At 43.6% G+C, this 18,812-nt stretch overlaps 1 protein-coding gene across 1 annotated transcript; it reads left to right on the top strand.

The window, feature by feature from the left end:
• Positions 1-1,699: 1,699 nt before the first annotated feature.
• On the top strand, positions 1,700-2,943 carry ARL4A (ADP ribosylation factor like GTPase 4A). The gene is made up of 2 exons (XM_054161130.1): positions 1,700-1,834; positions 2,083-2,943. Exon 2 carries the CDS (start codon positions 2,167-2,169, stop codon positions 2,767-2,769), a length of 603 nt encoding a protein of 200 aa, XP_054017105.1. The 5' UTR covers positions 1,700-1,834; positions 2,083-2,166; the 3' UTR covers positions 2,770-2,943.
• The last annotated feature ends 15,869 nt before the right edge of the window (positions 2,944-18,812 follow it).

Genomic DNA, 18,812 nt, shown 5'->3' on the forward strand with positions numbered 1-18,812 from the left:
TAGTCAATCTTCCAACATCCTTGCTAACTTTACCCACAGCAGCCAATCAGCCAAGGGTTTTCCCACAGCCACTTAGATACAATAGCAGCCTAGAGCCTGGGATATTTAGAATCACAGAATTGTTGTGGTTGGAAAAGACCTTTTAAGATCAGAGTCCAACCATTATCTAACTCTACCAAGTCTGGTGTTAAACCTGGTCTGTCAGCAACATAGCTATACCTCTTTGAAACACCTCCCTCTAGGGGAGGATTTAACCACCTCCCTGGGGAGCCTATACCAGTGATTAAGAACCCTTTCAGTGAAGACATTTCTTCTGATATCCAACCTAAACCTCCTGGTGCAACTTGAGGCCATTTCCTCTTATCCTATCACTTGTTACTAAGTTTTCCCTAGTGAGATTGTCACCCACCTCACTACAACCTCTATTCACAGATTTCACCGATTGCGTTTGGTTGGAAGGGACCCTGACCCAACCTCCTTGCTGTGAGCAGGGACAGCTCCCAACTAGGTCAGGCTGCCCAGGACCACATCAACTTTTTCAAGCAGTTGTAGAGAGAGAAGGGAGTCTTCTCTCAGTCTCCGTTCTTTCAGACTACACAGACCCAGTTCCTAGGCTGCTCCTCATGAGATCAGTTCTCCAGGTCCTGTGCTCCAGGTCTTACTGAGAATCACAAGATCATTCAAGTTGGAAAAGACTCTTGAGATCATCAGGTCCAACCATTAACCCTATCCTACCAAGTTCACTACTAAACCGTATCATTAAGCGCCACATCCAAACCACCTTTAAACATACCTAGGCATGGTGACACAACCACCACCCTGGGCAGCCTGTTTCAATGCTTGACTACTCCTTCAGTAATGTTTTTGCTCCTAATGCCTAGCCTGAACCTGCTCTGGCGCAGCTTGGGCTCCGGGAGGGTAGGCCGCGACGGGTCACGTGGGCAGGCCCGCGAGCTGCCGCTTTGAATCCCGTTGCTAGGCGACGAGAGGGCGCGCGGGGCCTGCAGGAGCGGTCAGCGCCGGGTGGGGTGAGGCGACTGCCGCGCGAACGGAGCAGCCTCAGCGGCAACCTTACTGTCGCCCCAGGCGGGCGGCGTCTTCCCCGCGCCGGGATTGCTTTACCAGGAGGCTTTTAGCGGGAAAGGGCGACCGGGAAGGCGCGCTGCCGCCGGCTGCGCAATCCCAGCAGCAGCCTAGGCGCTTTGCAAGGAGCCGCCGAGCGGCCTCGGCCCCGGTTAGGGGCCGGGAATAAAACGACAGCGCCCACATCCAATGAGCGCACCCGCCTCTGGCGATGGGGCGGTGCCGCTCAGGCCGGCGGGGCGCTGCGGCCGTGGGTGGAGGGTGCGGCAGCGGCGGCTTTCCCCGAGGAGGCCGCGTTAAGCAGTGGCTCCGCCCCACGGAGGGTGGAGTGGGGTGGCACAGGCAGGGCGTGAGTAGAGAACAGCGCGCCCTCGCCACTGCGGAGGCCGCGATCCCCTCCCGGCCTCAGCATTCGGCTGAGGACGGTAAAACCCAGGTTCTCCCATGAGTGGCCGCTGCAGCCAGCCAATAGGCGAGGGGTAGTTAACCCTCCTCCCCGCCCCCGCCGCACGGCGGAGCCAATGAAGGGTGTGGGGCGGAGCGCGCGGGGCTAGGCGCGGGCTGGGAGGCGCCTACGCCGCCAGATGCGGTGGAGCCGCGGCGGCAGAAGAAGTGGTCGTAGCAGCAGCGGCATTGGCATTAACAGCGGTGGCGTGTGCGGTGGAGGCGACGTGCGGACATGGGGATGTGGGGTGCTCTCGCTTCCCCGCGGTGAGGGACGTGCCCGCGGAGGAGCCAAGCGGTGGACGAGGTACGGTGGTGGTGGTGAGGGGTGCAGGTGCCCGGTGAGCTGCAGTGGCGGTAGCGGCCGCCGCCGTGTCGCGGGGCGGCAGAGCCTGCTGGGCCGGGCGGAGGACGTGTGGCGTTCCGCGTCGCGCTGCTTGCGGCCGCCTCTGCAGTTGGGGCGGCGGCGCTGGCCGGTGCGTTGTGGCCCCCGTGAGAGGCTGGCGGAGGCGGAGAGGGGTGAGCGGTGGGCTAATGGCGCTGTGTCCTTGGCAGGATCCGAGCCTAGCGCGGCGGCGAGCGTAGCCGCGGGAGCCGGCCTCTGCGTGTGGCAGCCTGCTGTCACCTTCCCCTCTGGCAATGGGGAATGGACTGTCGGACCAGACGCCGATCCTCTCCAGCCTGCCTTCGTTCCAGAGTTTCCACATTGTCATCTTGGGTCTGGACTCTGCTGGAAAGACGACCGTGCTGTACAGATTGCAGTTCAATGAGTTCGTCAACACTGTTCCCACGAAAGGATTTAATACGGAGAAAATCAAAGTGACGCTGGGCAACTCGAAAACGGTCACTTTCCACTTCTGGGATGTAGGCGGCCAGGAGAAACTGAGGCCGTTGTGGAAGTCGTACACGAGGTGCACCGATGGCATTGTGTTTGTGGTGGACTCAGTCGACGTTGAGAGAATGGAGGAGGCCAAAACAGAACTTCATAAGATTACTAGGATATCTGAAAATCAAGGAGTGCCTGTGCTTATCATTGCTAACAAGCAGGACTTGAGGAACTCTCTCTCCCTTTCTGAAATTGAGAAGATGTTAGCGATGAGTGAGCTGAGTTCTTCGACTCCCTGGCATTTGCAGCCTACCTGTGCAATCATTGGAGATGGACTCAAAGAGGGACTGGAGAAGCTACATGATATGATAATTAAGCGAAGAAAAATGTTGAGGCAGCAGAAAAAGAAGAGATGAGTTTTATTTTGACCTTTCTATTTTAGAGTAGTTACGTGGTCAAAATTTGACATAAGACAGCTTCCAAACCCAGGCCTGCTTGTTTGGATGCCGTTAAGCTTAGTTCTGTTAAACAATCAGTTGCACAACCTTGCTCTGTGGAAGGCTGTGCACCTATGGTTTGTTTTTTTTTTTTAATTATTTTTTTTTAACTAGTCTCTTATGAGTTTTATGGCTCTGCATTATTTCAGAAGCCCTAATAGATGATGTAATACTATCAGGAAATGGATGGGTGGGTATATGTGACATGGATGTCTAAATAGCCAAATAAAATGAGGGTTTTTCTGCTTAGTGTTGTATTCATATGTTTGAGGGTGCCCTCTGCAAGCAATTTGCATTAAGGTGTTCTGTGTTTTTAAACTTCTAATGCTCGTATGTGGAGTGTTTTAGGTGAACATTATGCAGCTTTAAAAACATGTATGAAGCTAGTAATCCATTATTTTGAGAGGCTGTTTTTTACCTTGTTTGGGGATTTCTATGAAAGCTTGGCTACATGTGTGGTATTCTTTAATTTGGCATTTCTTGAAATTGAATCATTGAGTTCAAATACTAAAAATTTAAGTGCTGTGGATACTTCAACTGATAAAAGAGAGACTTTTTGACAAGTAAAAAAAAAATGTAAACAACACGCTGGAGCATGAAAAAGTGGTTTCCCAACCTATAGCATGTTTTTGGTATGTAAGGTTTTTACGTTTTAGAAGTAGCCATTCATCATTATTCAGTGCTAATCAGGTTTAAACTGTTACTCGAAATTAAAATTAGCAGTTTATTTCTGAGTGAGAATTGTGTCCTCCTGCTAGCAAGTTAAAAGTAAGTGCAGTGAAGGAGCAATAAAGAACACACTCTGGCTGCTGTGGTTCTAACCAGTGCAGCCTCCTTTGCTCTACTGACGACTTTTCTGGCAATAAAGTAAAATTACAATGAAGTAAAGAGGAAGCTAAAATTAGCAGAGCACATCTTGTATCTGCCCAAAATACCCCGTTTTATTAAAGTGGTGTTGCTATGTCACTTTCAATGTATGCTTTTTAAATTTTCTTTTCCATTTTTTTTCCCTTTTTTAATTCTGATTCTTGGAAGTATTTTGTGGTTAGGGAATGTAATAATGCTTTATACACTCAAACATTTGACACTACCAGGGGTGGGTGGGGGAAGATTTTCAAGATGGGCCTGTGTTCTGCTTTAATTATGCTTTAAGCTGTTCTTGTTTACAGAGTGTGCAAACAGTGTTAGCTGGGCAGGATAGTGCTTGACGGAAAAGGGAGGGTAGTTTTTCTTACTGGTACAGAGCTTCAAGTGACTCTTTTAAGATACTTGGCTAGCCATTTGAAAGGGCTAAACCAGAGCCTGGATTTTTAAGACTAACTTTAGTGGTGCTGTAAAAATTCATCTGAATGTTAGATTCTCTTCAAACTTTTGTTGGAAATACTGGATTAAACAAAGGAAAGCAAACTAAAAAAAGCAAAGCAGTAAAGAAAAGAGAGCATAATCTATTTCCTCCTCTTACTCAACCAGCAAATTAGTACATTTTTCTTACCTGCTGCCATGTATCAGGAGGATGACAGCTACAAACCTGAATGTCAATAAATGTAACTTAGATACGTTAAAAACAAAAAATCAAGCTTTTTAATCAGCAGCTGTTTGTCCAGGAGGTAACCCAAAATGCACTTTAGTGTCTTCAATAACTGAAAGTGACAGCTGGTTGGTTTCTTTTTTTTTGTGTGTGGGGTTTTTTTGGGTTTGTTTTGTTTTTTTTTAATGACATCTTGGTCCTTTTTTGAATAAACTGAAGTAGCTTCCAGTGGAGCTTTTGTATGTTGGTTATCTATGTACCTGCACTGGTGACATTGTAAGTCACTTACTCAAGTAATGTCTATATTTATAGAAATGTGGATGACTTCTTAAACCTCAATAAACAATTCAAAACAAGCCTGCAGAGAGAAGGTGTCTGACTTGTACTGCAGTGGTATGGTCTCATCAACCCCTGTGCATGTATCAGTTCTAATAACAGCAGAGAGATTTCTGTTGAGACCCAACATAGTGAGGCTCATAAATGTTGTCTGTGTAATAAATTCCAGGTATCTTGTTCAAAACTTCAAATCAATGGCATCTCTGTCTATTCATGGAAGAAATTTTAACTGCAGGGACTTGTCCCTGAAGTGTTGAATCTTCCATAATTTGAAAACCCTTTTACATAGCAGAACAGGAGTCGCCGTCCCTGGAGGTGTTCAAGGGGAGATTGGACGTGGCACTTGGTGCCATGGTCTAGTTGTGGGGTCTGTTGGGACAGGTTGGACTTGATGATCCTTGGGGTCTCTTCCAACCTTGGTTATACTGTGATACTGTGATAACTTACTTTGTTTAATAATGCAATGTTTAATGAGTCATGTTGGGCTTTTATCAAATGTACTTGGAGGTGTTACTTGATTTTGTATCTTCAGCCTCAAGTATCTGAAGCCGAGGGATTCATGAGTACTTAAGTCATGGGTGAATTTCTCAGGTTTTGTGTCACTGAGTAGAATGTGGCAAGAGATATGGAAGCTTCTAATAAGTTTCAGGACCTGAATGTAGACAGGACAAACTTCATTTAGTCTGCAAATCTAAAGCTGCTAAACTTGAATAAGAATATCCAAACCTGTTTCTCACAAACTTGGTATTTTCATTTCTGTTTATGTAACTGGTGGCATGTCAAAATGTATGTCACCAGCAGCCAGTCTTGTGGTCTTGAGTTCTATCAGTGATGCTGAGCCCTTGGAATTCAGGGTGGCATAGCTAACATTTTCCTATCAGGTTTATAGTACTGCTAGACTGAGATGACAGGCTGGCTCTTTCTGCCCAGTAAACATGCTGCACAACAATACCAAATAGGAATACTCAAAGCAATTATTTAGACTTTCTATAGGGAATAGTTGAAAAAGCATCCTGCTTGAAAAAGTCAGTTGTATTTTGTTCTGCGTATTAAGCATGCTAGTGCTTATGTGGTGACAGAGCTCCCTAAGCTCTTAAACATCTATCTCTTCAGCGAATGACTCTAAGTACAAAGACATGACTGCTCTGTACTCTAACCTCTGGAGGAAGAAGTGAGAGATGATGAGTAGTGTTTCATAAAATGTCCTGGTTGTTATCATATGGCATTTAATAATGGCTTGGGAGTAGAAAACTTTTGAGTAGGATATGAATTTCATTTTCGAGTTATACCTTTATCTGTACTGCAACTGTTTTGCTGGAATATCATGGTAACTATTCTGAGTAAAACACACAAATGTAGCTCTACCTCTGATACTGTGTTTCGTGTTACATGGTGATTGCAGTAGAGCACTTGGTATTTCAGCCAACTGACTTTTCTGCTTGCGTAGTCTGTCAGCCTGGGATTACTCTTCCAGTATGATAAATTGACAATTCTGGCCTAAATATGTAAGAAGGTCTTTAGAGCTGAACAAGCAGGTGTAATTTTGTTGCAACGCTGGAGTTACACAACTCAAGTTTTGAAATACTTTTTGCTAGAATGGGCTACAAATGACACGGTGTTTCAAGGCACTAAGTAACTTGAATAGCTTAAATTGCTTTAAGGAGGTGTGGGATCACGTTGAAATCGGTGCAGCACCCTTTAAAAGCGAACAAGCAACAAGGTAATGTAACCTTATCACTGTTGTCTTAGCTTACAAAAGCTGTGTGGCATTGCCTCAGCTGTTCATGTGCATGCGGTCGTTTAAGGTTAACCAGCCATCAGGATCTGGGCTGATTTCTAGCTGTGTGGCTGTGTATTAGCTTCTGACCCTTTCAGCTAGGAAAGAACCTGAAGGAGTCTCACCATGCTAGTTCTTGACACTGCTTTGAAGTTGTATTGCACTGAATGTGCATTTACACAAGAAAAAATCTTGGGTTTCAGCCAAGTGGTTGGTAGAATTGTGCTTTGAATTTCCCTGGTTTTTTGAGATCTGATTGATCATATGTTTGGAAAGCAGGACCCACAGCCAGGCCAAGGTTCCCAGCCTGACTTACAGAGGTGCTTCTGTACCACCTTAAAGGGCACTTTGGTCCTGCAGGAGTTGATTACCGAGGACGTGAGGAGCTGCAAGTAGGCTGGTCCCGTGGGGCCTGGCAAGTCCTTTTGGAGTCCAGCAGGCTTGTGTGAAGGCAGCTCTGCCTTCTTCAGGGGGGTTATCTGTAGCTTGGATCAATTGTTTACTATCAATAGCAAGGTGTTAATTAGTGTCTGGCCAACACTTGTGTTGAGAGGTGAGCGTCATTCTTGGCGTAGGAGGAGGATTTAGATACTGCATTGGTGCTGCAGAGATGGACTTAGTAAGGCAGAGTGTGGAAAACATGGACAGCTTGCATATGTGATATACAGGGCACCAGCCCTGACGTGCACTCTTGGTTCAGCTGTGTGGATTGCAACACATGAAGACTACAAATGTGTACTTATAGTGCTGTCTAACTTCATCTGAGAGAGAAATCTAGGCATGAATCAGTGCTTTTTGGATCTGTTTTCATTTCACTGGTGGGTGACTCATCTTTTGAGAGGGTGACAGTTTACAACCCTGCTCTGACAGCTGATAGCTTCGTGTCCCTGAGCCAAAACAACTCTTGTTGCTGCTGGAAGGGATGTGTGTGGAGCTGTGAATGGGCATCATCTCTGGTTTGTTTAGGCATTTTATTATTGAGTTTTTAAATCCTGACTGACATAAGTATGTGAAGGCCTGCCCCTCTCCTGCTGCTCTGCAGGCTGTGATTATTTTTAAGAGCAGCACAATGCTGCAGAGCTCTGTGGACAAAATCCTGCCTGTGTTTTGAAACTGAAGGGAAGTAGGCAGCCTGACTTCACGGCAGGGTGATGCTGTGGCTCTCATGTGGGAGCAGCCATCCTACCTGTCTGCGAACATAAAGGGCTGATAGAGCTGGTACTTCACCCTTCTTTAGAATAATAGAATCATTTCTGTTGGAGAAGACCTTTAAGGTCTTTAACTCTCTCAAGTAACTAGTGACAGGACAAGAGGAAATGGTCTTCAGTTGAGTCAGTGGAGGTTTAGATTAGATATTAGGAAATTTTTCTCCATTAAAAAGGGTGGTCAAGCATTGAAACAAGCTCCCCAGGCTAGTTTTGTGTTGATGGTTGGACTTTATGGTCTTTTCTAAGCTTAATGGTTCTATGATTATCTAACTCTGGCAAGTCTGGTGCTGTATCATGTCTCTTAGCACCACATTTGCACCGCTTTTAAGCGTTAATACTCTCAAAGCAGCTGTAAAGCAAACTGCATTTTGAAAGACCTAGTTGAAGAGGGGAAAACCAAAACCAAAAAAAAACCCCAACCAAGCAGCAAGAGTTTCCTCCCTGCCAGTGTCCTGTTGTGCTGGTGCTGGCTGCAAGGTGCCTGAGACACTTGTGCAGTTGCTGAGTGATGCTACCTGGCAAGTGACACAGTCAACAGTGCATATATTGATTTTATTCAAAGGCAAACCCACAATCTAAGGAGAAAAAAGCAGGCAGAGAGGCCAGACAGTGCTTCCAGACCTGGCTGCAAACAGCTCAGGAAGGTAAGAGGTGATAATCCCTGTGAAGATTATGGTTTCTTAGATCCAGCTATATTTACACAGCTGCTCCACCAGAATTAAGAGCTAAAGATGACAGAGTAGTTAGAAAGGAGAAGGTCAAGTACAGTTCTGGGATGCGTGGAGGGAAAGAGGATTTGAAGCCATTGGGTTTTGCTAGTTTTTCAAGACACATTGAGCCCTAAGGGAAATAGATATGCTTTTAGGCTGTTTAATTGGTTTAAAATCTTTATTGTTTTATGCAGTGTAGTTTTCCTATTGCTGAAATTAAACAATGCCTCATTTAGGAAAACCACCTAATCACTGCATTAATCTGAGTCCACTGACAAAGGAAAAGGTTAGCAGGGGTGTTGAGCCTTGTTAAACATGCTGAGGGCTCCTGGCTGACTCACAAGCTGCTGCATTTCAAGGTATTTTCTAAAAATAGCAGAATGGTAGAATTTAGGTCAGACGAGGTAAAGATGTGAAGCCTGATACCTCAGACACTACCCATAGTCCAGAGGTTCCACCAACTTTAGAACTGCTTATCTTTATGAATGACAGGAATAATATCCTTAGGAGCATTACACTTTCATCCCTTTCTAATTCCAACGTCATTTGCCCTGAAAGCTCTAATGGGTTTTGATATTGGAACATCATTGAGCTGGATGTCACAAGGATGAGCTCATGAGTGAAGAGGGTCAGGAAAGAGTGTTCACCTTTCCTGAGGTCACTTGGTTAGCTAAAAACAGTCTTTTTGTAAAATTGGCTGGATAGAGACAGGGATGACCTAAAAGAGAGGGAAATATCTAAAAATATCTTCCTGTTTCTAATATTAACTGAACTCTGCTGGTCTACTTATTGGATGCTGTTAGAGGCATTGGATGCTGCTGGGTTTTTTGGCACTAGTTGCATGATCTCAAAGATGCTTTCAACCATTTGCAGACCATGAGTGTAAAGTCTCCACAGTTATACTGAATTTGTATATCCATGATGTATCTTTCCACCTTCTGTTTGAGGTGTTTCTATGGGTCAGTTTAGTTTTTCATAGCAACTTGATGGCCTGTGACAGATTGATATATCAAAGTCTCTGCAAACACAGTTTACTTCTATTTGGCTCCCATTATAAGCGATAAAGTAAAATGGCACTCTACAGATTATTAGTAGCCCTATTCCCCTTGAATTTGAGTTTCTATTTGAACTGGAGATACATATTCATTTTTTTCTTGATTATGCTGAATTTTGTAGAGGAGCTGGATTGTGCTAACCTTAGAAATAGCCTTCTTGATTTTAGTTAGCTGAGAAAATTGACCTGTATGTTTGAAGTCACTGTAATTCAGCTGTAATCAGTCAGGTTATACTGGGGACAAATGGAATCCAGAGACTGAGCCCACACTGATGCTTTCTGACAGATCTGCTATTGCCACATCAATACACATCCCTCACTGTGCTCTATGGCAGTGCTGGTACCAGCAAACTATATCACCATATGGTTTAGCATTTCTACCACACTGACATATAACTTGCTTATATACAATACTTGTTTATGTCCTGCTGTTCCTGTAAGCATGATGGAGGACTGTTTGAAAACAATTTTGTACCAAGACTCATCTGTACATTACAACTTTAAAACAAATGCATCAAACTGCATAATGTACAGTACAGTTAATGCTAAAAGCTGGAAGTTTAAGATCAAAAGTTGGTATGTCCAACCCAGCCACTAAGTGTTCGTCATTTTATCCCTGAAATCCATTTGTAAAGCAAATATCTCACTGCTTTTTTTCATTTAAATTTATGTTTAAAAGTATTGTGAGATATTAAGATATCAGAGAAATACAGTGTGATAGGAAGTAATAGAAAGGCTGGAGCAGTAATTTGCATTTTTTTATTGACTTGTAACATTTCATTCAATAGGCATTAGGTAATCAAATTAGAAAATACAAGTTTAACATACTGTGTTATCTCTGACCACATAAGTATCAGCTTCACAGAAAGAATTACCATTGTTGAAAATAATAATGTATTTCATATTCATCAGTGAATAAATATTCATAAAGTGTACAATCTGTACCCGAGTTTTGTTCGCATTTGACAAAAGCTATTAAGCAAAAATAGTCAAAATTAATCGGGTTTATGTTTGCATTAAATTGGGGTGAGTATGTGGTCTTCCAGCAGACTTATGAAAAAGGGATTTGCAAAGGTCTTGAGTTAAAATAACACATGATCTTAAAATAAGCTTTTAGTTGGAGCAGTAACAAGTATGGCTGGGAATTCGTTTGAAAAGATAGCTTTATTTTATAGAATACAGCCAAAGAAGTATGCTAGAGTGATTTCAGACCTCAGGATTCAGAGGGTCTCCTGTTCTGGCTGCCTTTCTTGGCTGTAATGAATCGGTCTGCACAGGATGTGGCTGCTAACAGATGATAATGCAAAGTGAAGGGCTGGGCCATGAAAAGCCCCAGGGTGGCTCAGCGTGGTGCTGAGTTCTCACGAAGAGCTGATTGCTTTCCAAAAATAAGAACAGGAACTAGGGCAGATAATCCATGTAAAATGCACTTTCCACCCTTACACATTGACAACAATTTATGATTTTCAGCATTATGAAGCTTTACATGTTGATTACATACATAATCCATCTAGGCACACATGCACACCTACCTACACACGCTTCTGTTGTGTTCCTGCAAACCTTGTTTGTGAGTTTCTCTGGGATGCTGTTTTGTGGGTGTAACTTGACAATGTATAAATAGATACATGTTTTCCCAACCTTTAAACCCAAATGTGACTGCAAACATGACAGTACTAGAAATAGGATTCTTTGCAATAATTTCCTCTGTTCTAAATCTTTCATGTTGTTAGGCTAAGGTAATCTGGGCTGTTCACACTGCATGTGAACTGTGCTGTTGTCCTGGCATTTCCACTGCTCAGAGTCCAGGTTGTGTCAGCCTTTCTTTTTTAAATATAAATCCTTGTTTCAGAAACTTAATAACCTAATAAGCCTTGAAACTTCATGCTTGTCTGAAACTTGGCACAGAGTTTTAATTTTGCCTTTTACCACATTAAATAAAAATATATTAGAGTGGAATGTAAATAAACAAAAAATAAGCTTATTGCATTTTGCTGCCTTTTTTGTCTCAAAGTTAATTTTGTTTATTGAAATGAAATGGCATGAACTCACTGTTCCAAATGGAAACCTTTGAACATTTTGTCTTATGTAACAAGTTGCAATCGTTAGGGTTTGCAAATCAGACCTCTGTGCATCACACAAACTTGCAGCGCTCACTCACAGTGAGTGAAATTCCCTCATCAATCTCAGCAGAACTATTCTTATGCACTAAGAGTTGTAGGATTGGACATATACAGAGAGCAGAAACATGAAGATGTCTTTCCTTAATTTCATTAATATGTAATTTAAGGTATTCTCATTTGCTAAGTACATATTCTTAGCAGCGGAGACATTTTAAAGTAAGTCAAATACAATTTTTTTTTCCTGACTTGTGGAAAAGTCTGTGCTTGTAAAATTTCCAGGATATTTGTAAGCTATCAAAAAAACCCAACCCAAAAAACCCCACCCCAAAACCAGCCAACCGAAAAAAAACCACCCCAAGACAAACAAACAAACACACAAGAAAAAAGGAGAAGGCTCTAGGCTCAATAGAAGTGTTGAATCTTCTGATATTTGCTCACACCGTCTAGATAACCTTGAGATTATCCTGTGGGTTACTAAGGGCACAGCTTGCCTGACATAGTATATTCTTGCATAGAAGATGATTTTTTTTCCTGAAAGGTAGACCTAATGCTAGGATCCTGTATTAATGATGACTTCAGTCTGACTGAAGTAACCTCTGACTTTTTCCTTATGGATTCCCTTAAGCCTCTGCACAGGGGGTGTAGAATCCAGCTGCTTGAACCTGCAAGATTTTATCCTCTCTTTGTATTCGTTTCAGCTGCATGTACATGCCTGCACAAAGCAGCTCTTGCACTTCCCTACCAAGGAGGCTTGTTTTGCACAGAGGAGTAGACGTGCTCTTCATTCTTATATTGCCCAGCCAATTTTATTGACAGCACAAACCACATGGAGTCAGAAATAAAATTCACTGGTTTGGGATTTTTTTTCCCCGCTCCTTCCTTCCTTTCAAAGAGCAAGTCCTACTTTTATTGGGATGGCCATAAGTGTCTATTTTGTGTGGAAAATCCTTACTCTCTTCAAGTACTTTGGGTAAGATTTGGAGTACCCTTCCACTCAGCCTAATTAGCTTTTTAAAATTTACCTCCCTCATATAAACTAACCACATCTACAATGCCCTCCCAGGAGTGCTATTGTGGGTTTTCAGTATAATACAAGCAAAACAGCCAGGATTCACTTTACCAAGTATTTATCCTCTAAAAAGCATGTATTACTGTCCGATTTAGGAGTCTCTAGATCCTTCTACAGTTCATGGAAAGATGTGTGTTTGTTCAGTGTATGATTCATCTTAGTTCAGGAGTGGTTGTCTAAGGCAGGTCAGATAAAGTGCCCTGTGGTGTGGCTCACTTCTCTCTCAGATCTACAGAAAGCATAAGCTGATTAACTCAAATATAGACACCTGCCTTGCATCCCAAGTGTCTGCATTTGTATCCTAAGTGATAGTTTCAGATCCATGCCAGATACTCTGATGGAAAATGCAGGTGTCTGCCATTTGAAATCTGTACCAATCTACAGGAGCTGAGAGGAACTTGCAATGTTTTTCCTTACCAAAGTCATGCTGGTGCTTCTGGGTGTTGGTCAAGAACCACACTGCTCCTAGAGGGAAAATGCAGCAACTGGAATATTGAATCATATATACGAAAGAAAAGTGAAGGGAATGCATTTATTTACAGCAAACACTACATTTCACAGCCCAGATATTCTTGCTAGAGAAATCAGTAAACCAAATTACTTCCTCCTACAGTGTTTTATGGCTCACTCAAACTACTTGTGTATGCAAAAGTAGCTTTACCAGTGGAAGTGAGATAAGGCTGTGGAATTGTGCAACAAACCTCCCACCTATTCAAGCTTCCAGGTAACAAACTTTGTGTTTCTTTTTGGGAAATGTAAGCGAATCCCCACCTACTACTCGGTACCCTAATTGAGCCTAGTAACACCTGTTCCTGTTGCTGCATGTGTTTGGAGTTGCAATCACTCTGGTGTGACCTCAGAAAGGCTACAGCAATCAGGCTGAAATTGTTATAAGATGAGAGGGAGCTGTTAAAAGGAAGTTTGCTAGCTGGGGAGGGGGTGTTTGATTTGAGCAGAGAAATGAGATGTGAGTGAGGAGCTCTGGAAAGAGGGGAAATCATGAACTCTTCTGGTATCTCCAGGTCTCCTTCTAACAAGGTATGAATAGCTTTTCTGAGGAGAAGACCCTAGCCTAGGAGGGTACATGAAAAATGTCTTTTACAACAGGGGTGTTGTGAAAATTGTGGTAACTTGACTATAATAGATGCTTAAGGAAATATTATTTTGTTGTTGTTGTTGGTGGTGGTTAAAGGGTTCAAAAGCCATTTCTGTCAGTGTTCTGAAATTACATACTGCTCATTTCTTTAGGAAGCCAACCTGAAGTGTTTGGGAGGTCCAGTAAAGGAAAGAAGAAACCTAGAATGTAGATATCTTAGGGTACGGTGCTGTGAGCTTTGATGTTTAGTGAATGTCTAACCTGAGTGTATTCTGCATTTCTGTAGTCTTGGGGGAAAGTGTGAGACTTTTTTTGTTGAGGTGCTTGCTTGATCTTGAAAAGGAAGTTCTTGTGCAGACTTACTACGAGATCTGCATCCCTTAAATCACCATATCACCATGTGAAAGCACAGTATGGGTGTACCTCCTGAAGGCTCCTTATCTCTGATGTGAGACCAGGTGCTGTGACGTCCTATCAGTTATCTCTAGTGAGAAAATAACTGTATTTAGACTCCAAACCAGATATTATCTGCTTCCATAAACATCCTGTTGGCTCTGTGTGTTGTGTGGATTAAACTGGGTTGTGAAGACTTCTAAGCTGGAACTGAGACTGCTGCTGAAAAGCTGCCTGCTAGCTTGCTTTCTCTCTTCCAGCACATTACCTTGGGCCTGTGGCAATGAATTAATAATGCATAACATAGTGCAAGCACTTACTAGTGCTGCTTTTGCTGGGATTCAGGGCTTTCAGGCCCAAAAAAGTAGAAAGTGGTGCAGGGATATGACGCTGCAGAGGACCAACAGGGCTACATTTGGATATTTGTGGCAGAGGGGTTGTGAGTTTTCATGTTCCTGGGATGAGAACCTGGCAAGCATTCATCTCCTTTTTAATAAGTGTAGATTTAAGCTTGAGGAGGGTCGATTTAGGCTAGATATTTGGAAAAAAACCCCAAATCTTTAAGAGTGGTGAGACACTGAAACAGGTTGCCTGATGGAGATGCTCAAGGCCAGAGTGGATGAGGCCTTGAGCAATCTGGTCTAATGGAAGGTGTCCCTGCTCATGGTAGGGACTGTGGAAGTAGATGATGTTTAAGGTCCCTTCCAACACATTCTATGATTTTTTTTGGGGGGTTGTGATTATTATTATTTATTTTAGCCCTGCTGTGATTACTTTTATGTATTGCAATGTAAGGATGTATGAACAAAGACTTAAAATGACCAAGTAAGAAGCCCCCAAAATGCATCCTGCAATAAAATGCAATGATGTTAGAAGGTATCAGAAAAACTCAAAACTACTCAGCATGCTTGTAAATGCTAGTTGGTAGGTGACATGTTAAACTCAGTTATAGAAACCTTTCTCTCATCTGTTTACTTGGCCCTAATAAGAACCTTCAAATAAATGAACTTCACCAGACAAGTGACTCCAGGACTTTATAGGGGGTTGTATGCATGAGTTTTGGTGTTTGAGGTGTTTGTTTGAGGTTCTTTAGGTGCAAAGTGAATTATAGTGGTACTCCTTCTGTCAAGCTGTACAGTTTGGTGGTCCTTAGCAGTAAAGCCCTGTGGATGCCCTTTGGCACAGGCTGGTGAAGTAGAGAGCAAATATTGGAGAACTGCTTGTATTTAGCATGCTAATCTGATGGCAGGTACTAGGTCACTTGTGTTTCAAAGGCAGAGTTTGTGTCATAATAGACGAGAACCTTCCTTTCAACAAGCTCTAATGGTTCTGGGCTTGCTTGGGCTCTGGTAGGCTGCCTTTCCCAGCTCAGGGGTGGAAATACCCAAAACAGCGTGTTTGCTATGCACTAAAAAGTATTACAGTGCCAACAGCAGCCCAATGCAAATGGGAATCCATTTTTCTCCTGTACACCATGGACTTCTGTCCCTGCAGTGATGGTATTGGATGTTAGTGTGCTTCCACATGTGTCCCTCTGAAAAGCTTGCTTTAAACCTTGATATGGATCAAATGATCCTGTATCCAAGCAGACTTCTGAATTTCCTTCCTCTCGTCCTCAAAACAGCTCGAAGAGAACACTAAGGGTATACCAATAACCTTGCTACTTTCCCATAAGGAGTGTGAAAAAAGGGTAAGATCTCTTGAGAAATATTTTTATATGGAGACTAATGACTAATTTGGTGTTGCTATGTTTCAAGAGCCATTTGCTGCATATGTTTGGTCTGTTACCTGTGGTATCTAAAGCTATAGGCTATCAGAGTTGATGTCTTCAGGCCTGCAGAGCAGTGCCATCCACATTGCCCTCCTCTAAAGTTGCACCAAGGGAGGTTTATATTGGGTATTAGAAGAAACTTCTTCACTGAAGTGGCTCTCAAACACTGGAACAGGCTCCCCAAGGAGGTGGTTGAATCCTTATCCTTGGAGGCATTTAGAAGAGATGTGGTGCTAAGGGACGTGGTTTAACACCAGACTTGGCAGAGTTAGGTAATGGGTTAGACTCAATGATCTTAAAGGTCTTTTCCAACTGAAGCAATCCAGTTACTGGCCAGAGGCTTTGTCTGACCTCTGTTGGGCTCTGAAATGTGTGCACTGCTCATAAAAATCTCTTCTGGAGAAAGTGATTTAAGCGACTTAGACATAGGCTATTGTATAATGCTAAGAGTTGAGCAGTGTAATGTTTGTGTCTCTGGGGAGGACTTGCGGTGGGGTGGTTATGGCCACAGTAGGTGCTGACCCTTTCTGTGCACCCTGGTGCTCTGTTTCAGTTTGTGCAGATTTGAGAAGTGAAGGTCTCTTATGTCTCCTGTTTGGATACTTTCACTGGTGACTTCTGGGCTGCTGAGTGTTTGGAGAGGCTCATTGTTACAGATGGGCATGTCCACCTCCAGGGAAAAGTAGTGCAAAGCAGAGGGAGGAGGTACCCTCAGGAAGCCCTTGCCTCTGTGTGACTGAGTGGGCGACTGGACTGTCCCAGGGTGCATCCCAGTGATGCCAGTGTCAACACACTCTCCTGACATTACTCCTGTCCTCAGCAACTCCTCAGGTCTTTTGGCAGTCCCACACCAGTGTACCTGGAGTGCAGCCTCTGTATGTAATCACATGCAGCTTGCAGCTTCAGGACATGACCTTTGTGGTTCAAAGCCCTCTGCTTCTGCTGTGCCTTGGAAGGGGTGGGAGAAGCCAGACTGCATAGTCAGCCATGGACATTCTTGTCTTAAGAGCCTGAAGAGTGTGAGAGGCTGCAACAAGTTGGGGATAGGGTGGATGTCACGTGTAATGCCTCTGCCCAGCCTTGTAGATGCAGCTAGAGACCAGCTCTGTGCACGTCTCACTGTGAAGGTGCAGACTGGAATAAACTGTTCTCATTTTGGGAAGTGTTCAGATGGAGACATCAGGCAGGACCCAGCCTTTTTAATGTGCTTTTCGTTTGGTGTGTGTGGTTTTGGTTTTTTGTGGCTTTTTCCTTCTAATAATCATGAGAGTCTGCATCACTTCCTCTCATGGAAATGCAGAGATTGGCCAAGCCTGAGCTTTGCAGCAAGCAGTGGATCCTGTAGCAGCTCATGGCTGCATAATGCTTCCACAGGGCAACCCCACGGGGCATTACTGCCTTCTCTTCTGCAACCCTGAATACTATAGCTGGTGTGATGTTGCATCAGAAACCTCAGAAGAGGAGTAGAGATGGGTCTTCTGTTCCTCACCACCGGTGCAGGACAACCAACAGTGCTTTAACATAACATGGTGCTCTTGGTGTGGCTTGTACTGTTGTTGCATCAAGCAAGGGTAAATTTAGTAAGAGATGAATCCCCTTGCATTCTATCTGAAGACTTCAGAGATTAGAGGAGCTAGGGGCAGCTGGACTTTCCTATTTTGATCCCATCACCAAACACAGGCAGCTGGGCCCTCACCCAGTCAGTTACTTGTTCAGACCTGGATGCTTAATTAGCAGTTACGGTTTCCTATTTCCAGTATTTGTGCTTCCAACAACTGTCTGGTCCTGTTAATATAAGCTACTTCAGTGTCTCCTCCTAAACTTTTCTGTGGCTCCCACATGTGAGCAACTTCTGAATTTCCTCATTGATTAAACAGGTGGAGTGTTGCTGCTTCTAGGGGAAGATTGTCTGGATAAAGGCTTTCCTACACTGTGCTTATGGCCTATTTATCAAGATCTCTCCTAATATTAAGGCTGGAATTTTAGATGTTTTATTAAAGTGTATGCCTCTGACCCTTACATTCATAGGATAAGACAGAAGATGAGGAAACAAAAAAAGAAAAAGACAAACCTGCTATATTGTTTGGCTCTATCATTATAGTATGAAGTATTGGGCAACCTCTTCCAATGTCTCACCACCCTCATGAGAAACATCCAATCTGAATCTACCCATTTCTACACTTCCCCCCCCACCCCAATTCTCCCATGTCCTATCACTACCTGACACCCTGAAAAGTCCCTCACCAGCTTTCTTGTAGGCCCGCTTCAGATACTGGAAGGCCACAATAGGATCCCCTCGGAGCCTTCTCTTCTCCAGACTGAACAGCCCCAACTCCCTCAGTCTGTCCTCATAGGAGAGGTGCTTCAGCCTTCTAATCATCCCTGTGACCCTCTTCTGGACATGTTCCAGCACCTCCAGATCCTTCCTTCCAGCCCTCACAATTCTACGATTCACTATAAAATATTGCCTGGCATCCTGTAACTGTGTTGGCACAGCTGTCTGTGCATTATGACCCTTGCAGTGAGCTGTCCTGGCTTCAGTAACACTTCTGTGTTCTCTGCCAGTTTATGAGTTCAGACTGCAGCTGGCTGGGCCTTTATGCCAGCACAACCAGAGTGGGCCAAAGATGGACCAGAGAGTCAAAAGATGGAACTGAGTGGTAGACACCTTTAAACAAGTTTTGTTACTGCTGAAGAATTCTGGATAGTGAAACCAGAGTCTTGCTGTTTGCACAACACATAATTCAATAAAATGGTGCTTATTTGATTTGAAAAGCCACCAAGAAAAAAAATTATTACAAGCTCTGATGGATTCCTAGGTAGGTGTCATTGGTCTCAGAGGCTGCCAGCACCACATTAAAGAGCTGAAATAGGTGCAAGCCGAAGGAAGAGGTGAA

Source organism: Dryobates pubescens, chromosome 4, assembly GCF_014839835.1.
Source record: "Dryobates pubescens isolate bDryPub1 chromosome 4, bDryPub1.pri, whole genome shotgun sequence".
NCBI classification, from domain to species: domain Eukaryota; kingdom Metazoa; phylum Chordata; class Aves; order Piciformes; family Picidae; genus Dryobates; species Dryobates pubescens.

Bases quoted from the DNA above. Each gene is read 5' to 3' on its own strand.
- ARL4A (XM_054161130.1), top strand. From the start codon at position 2,167: ATGGGGAATGGACTGTCGGACCAGACGCCGATCCTCTCCAGCCTGCCT.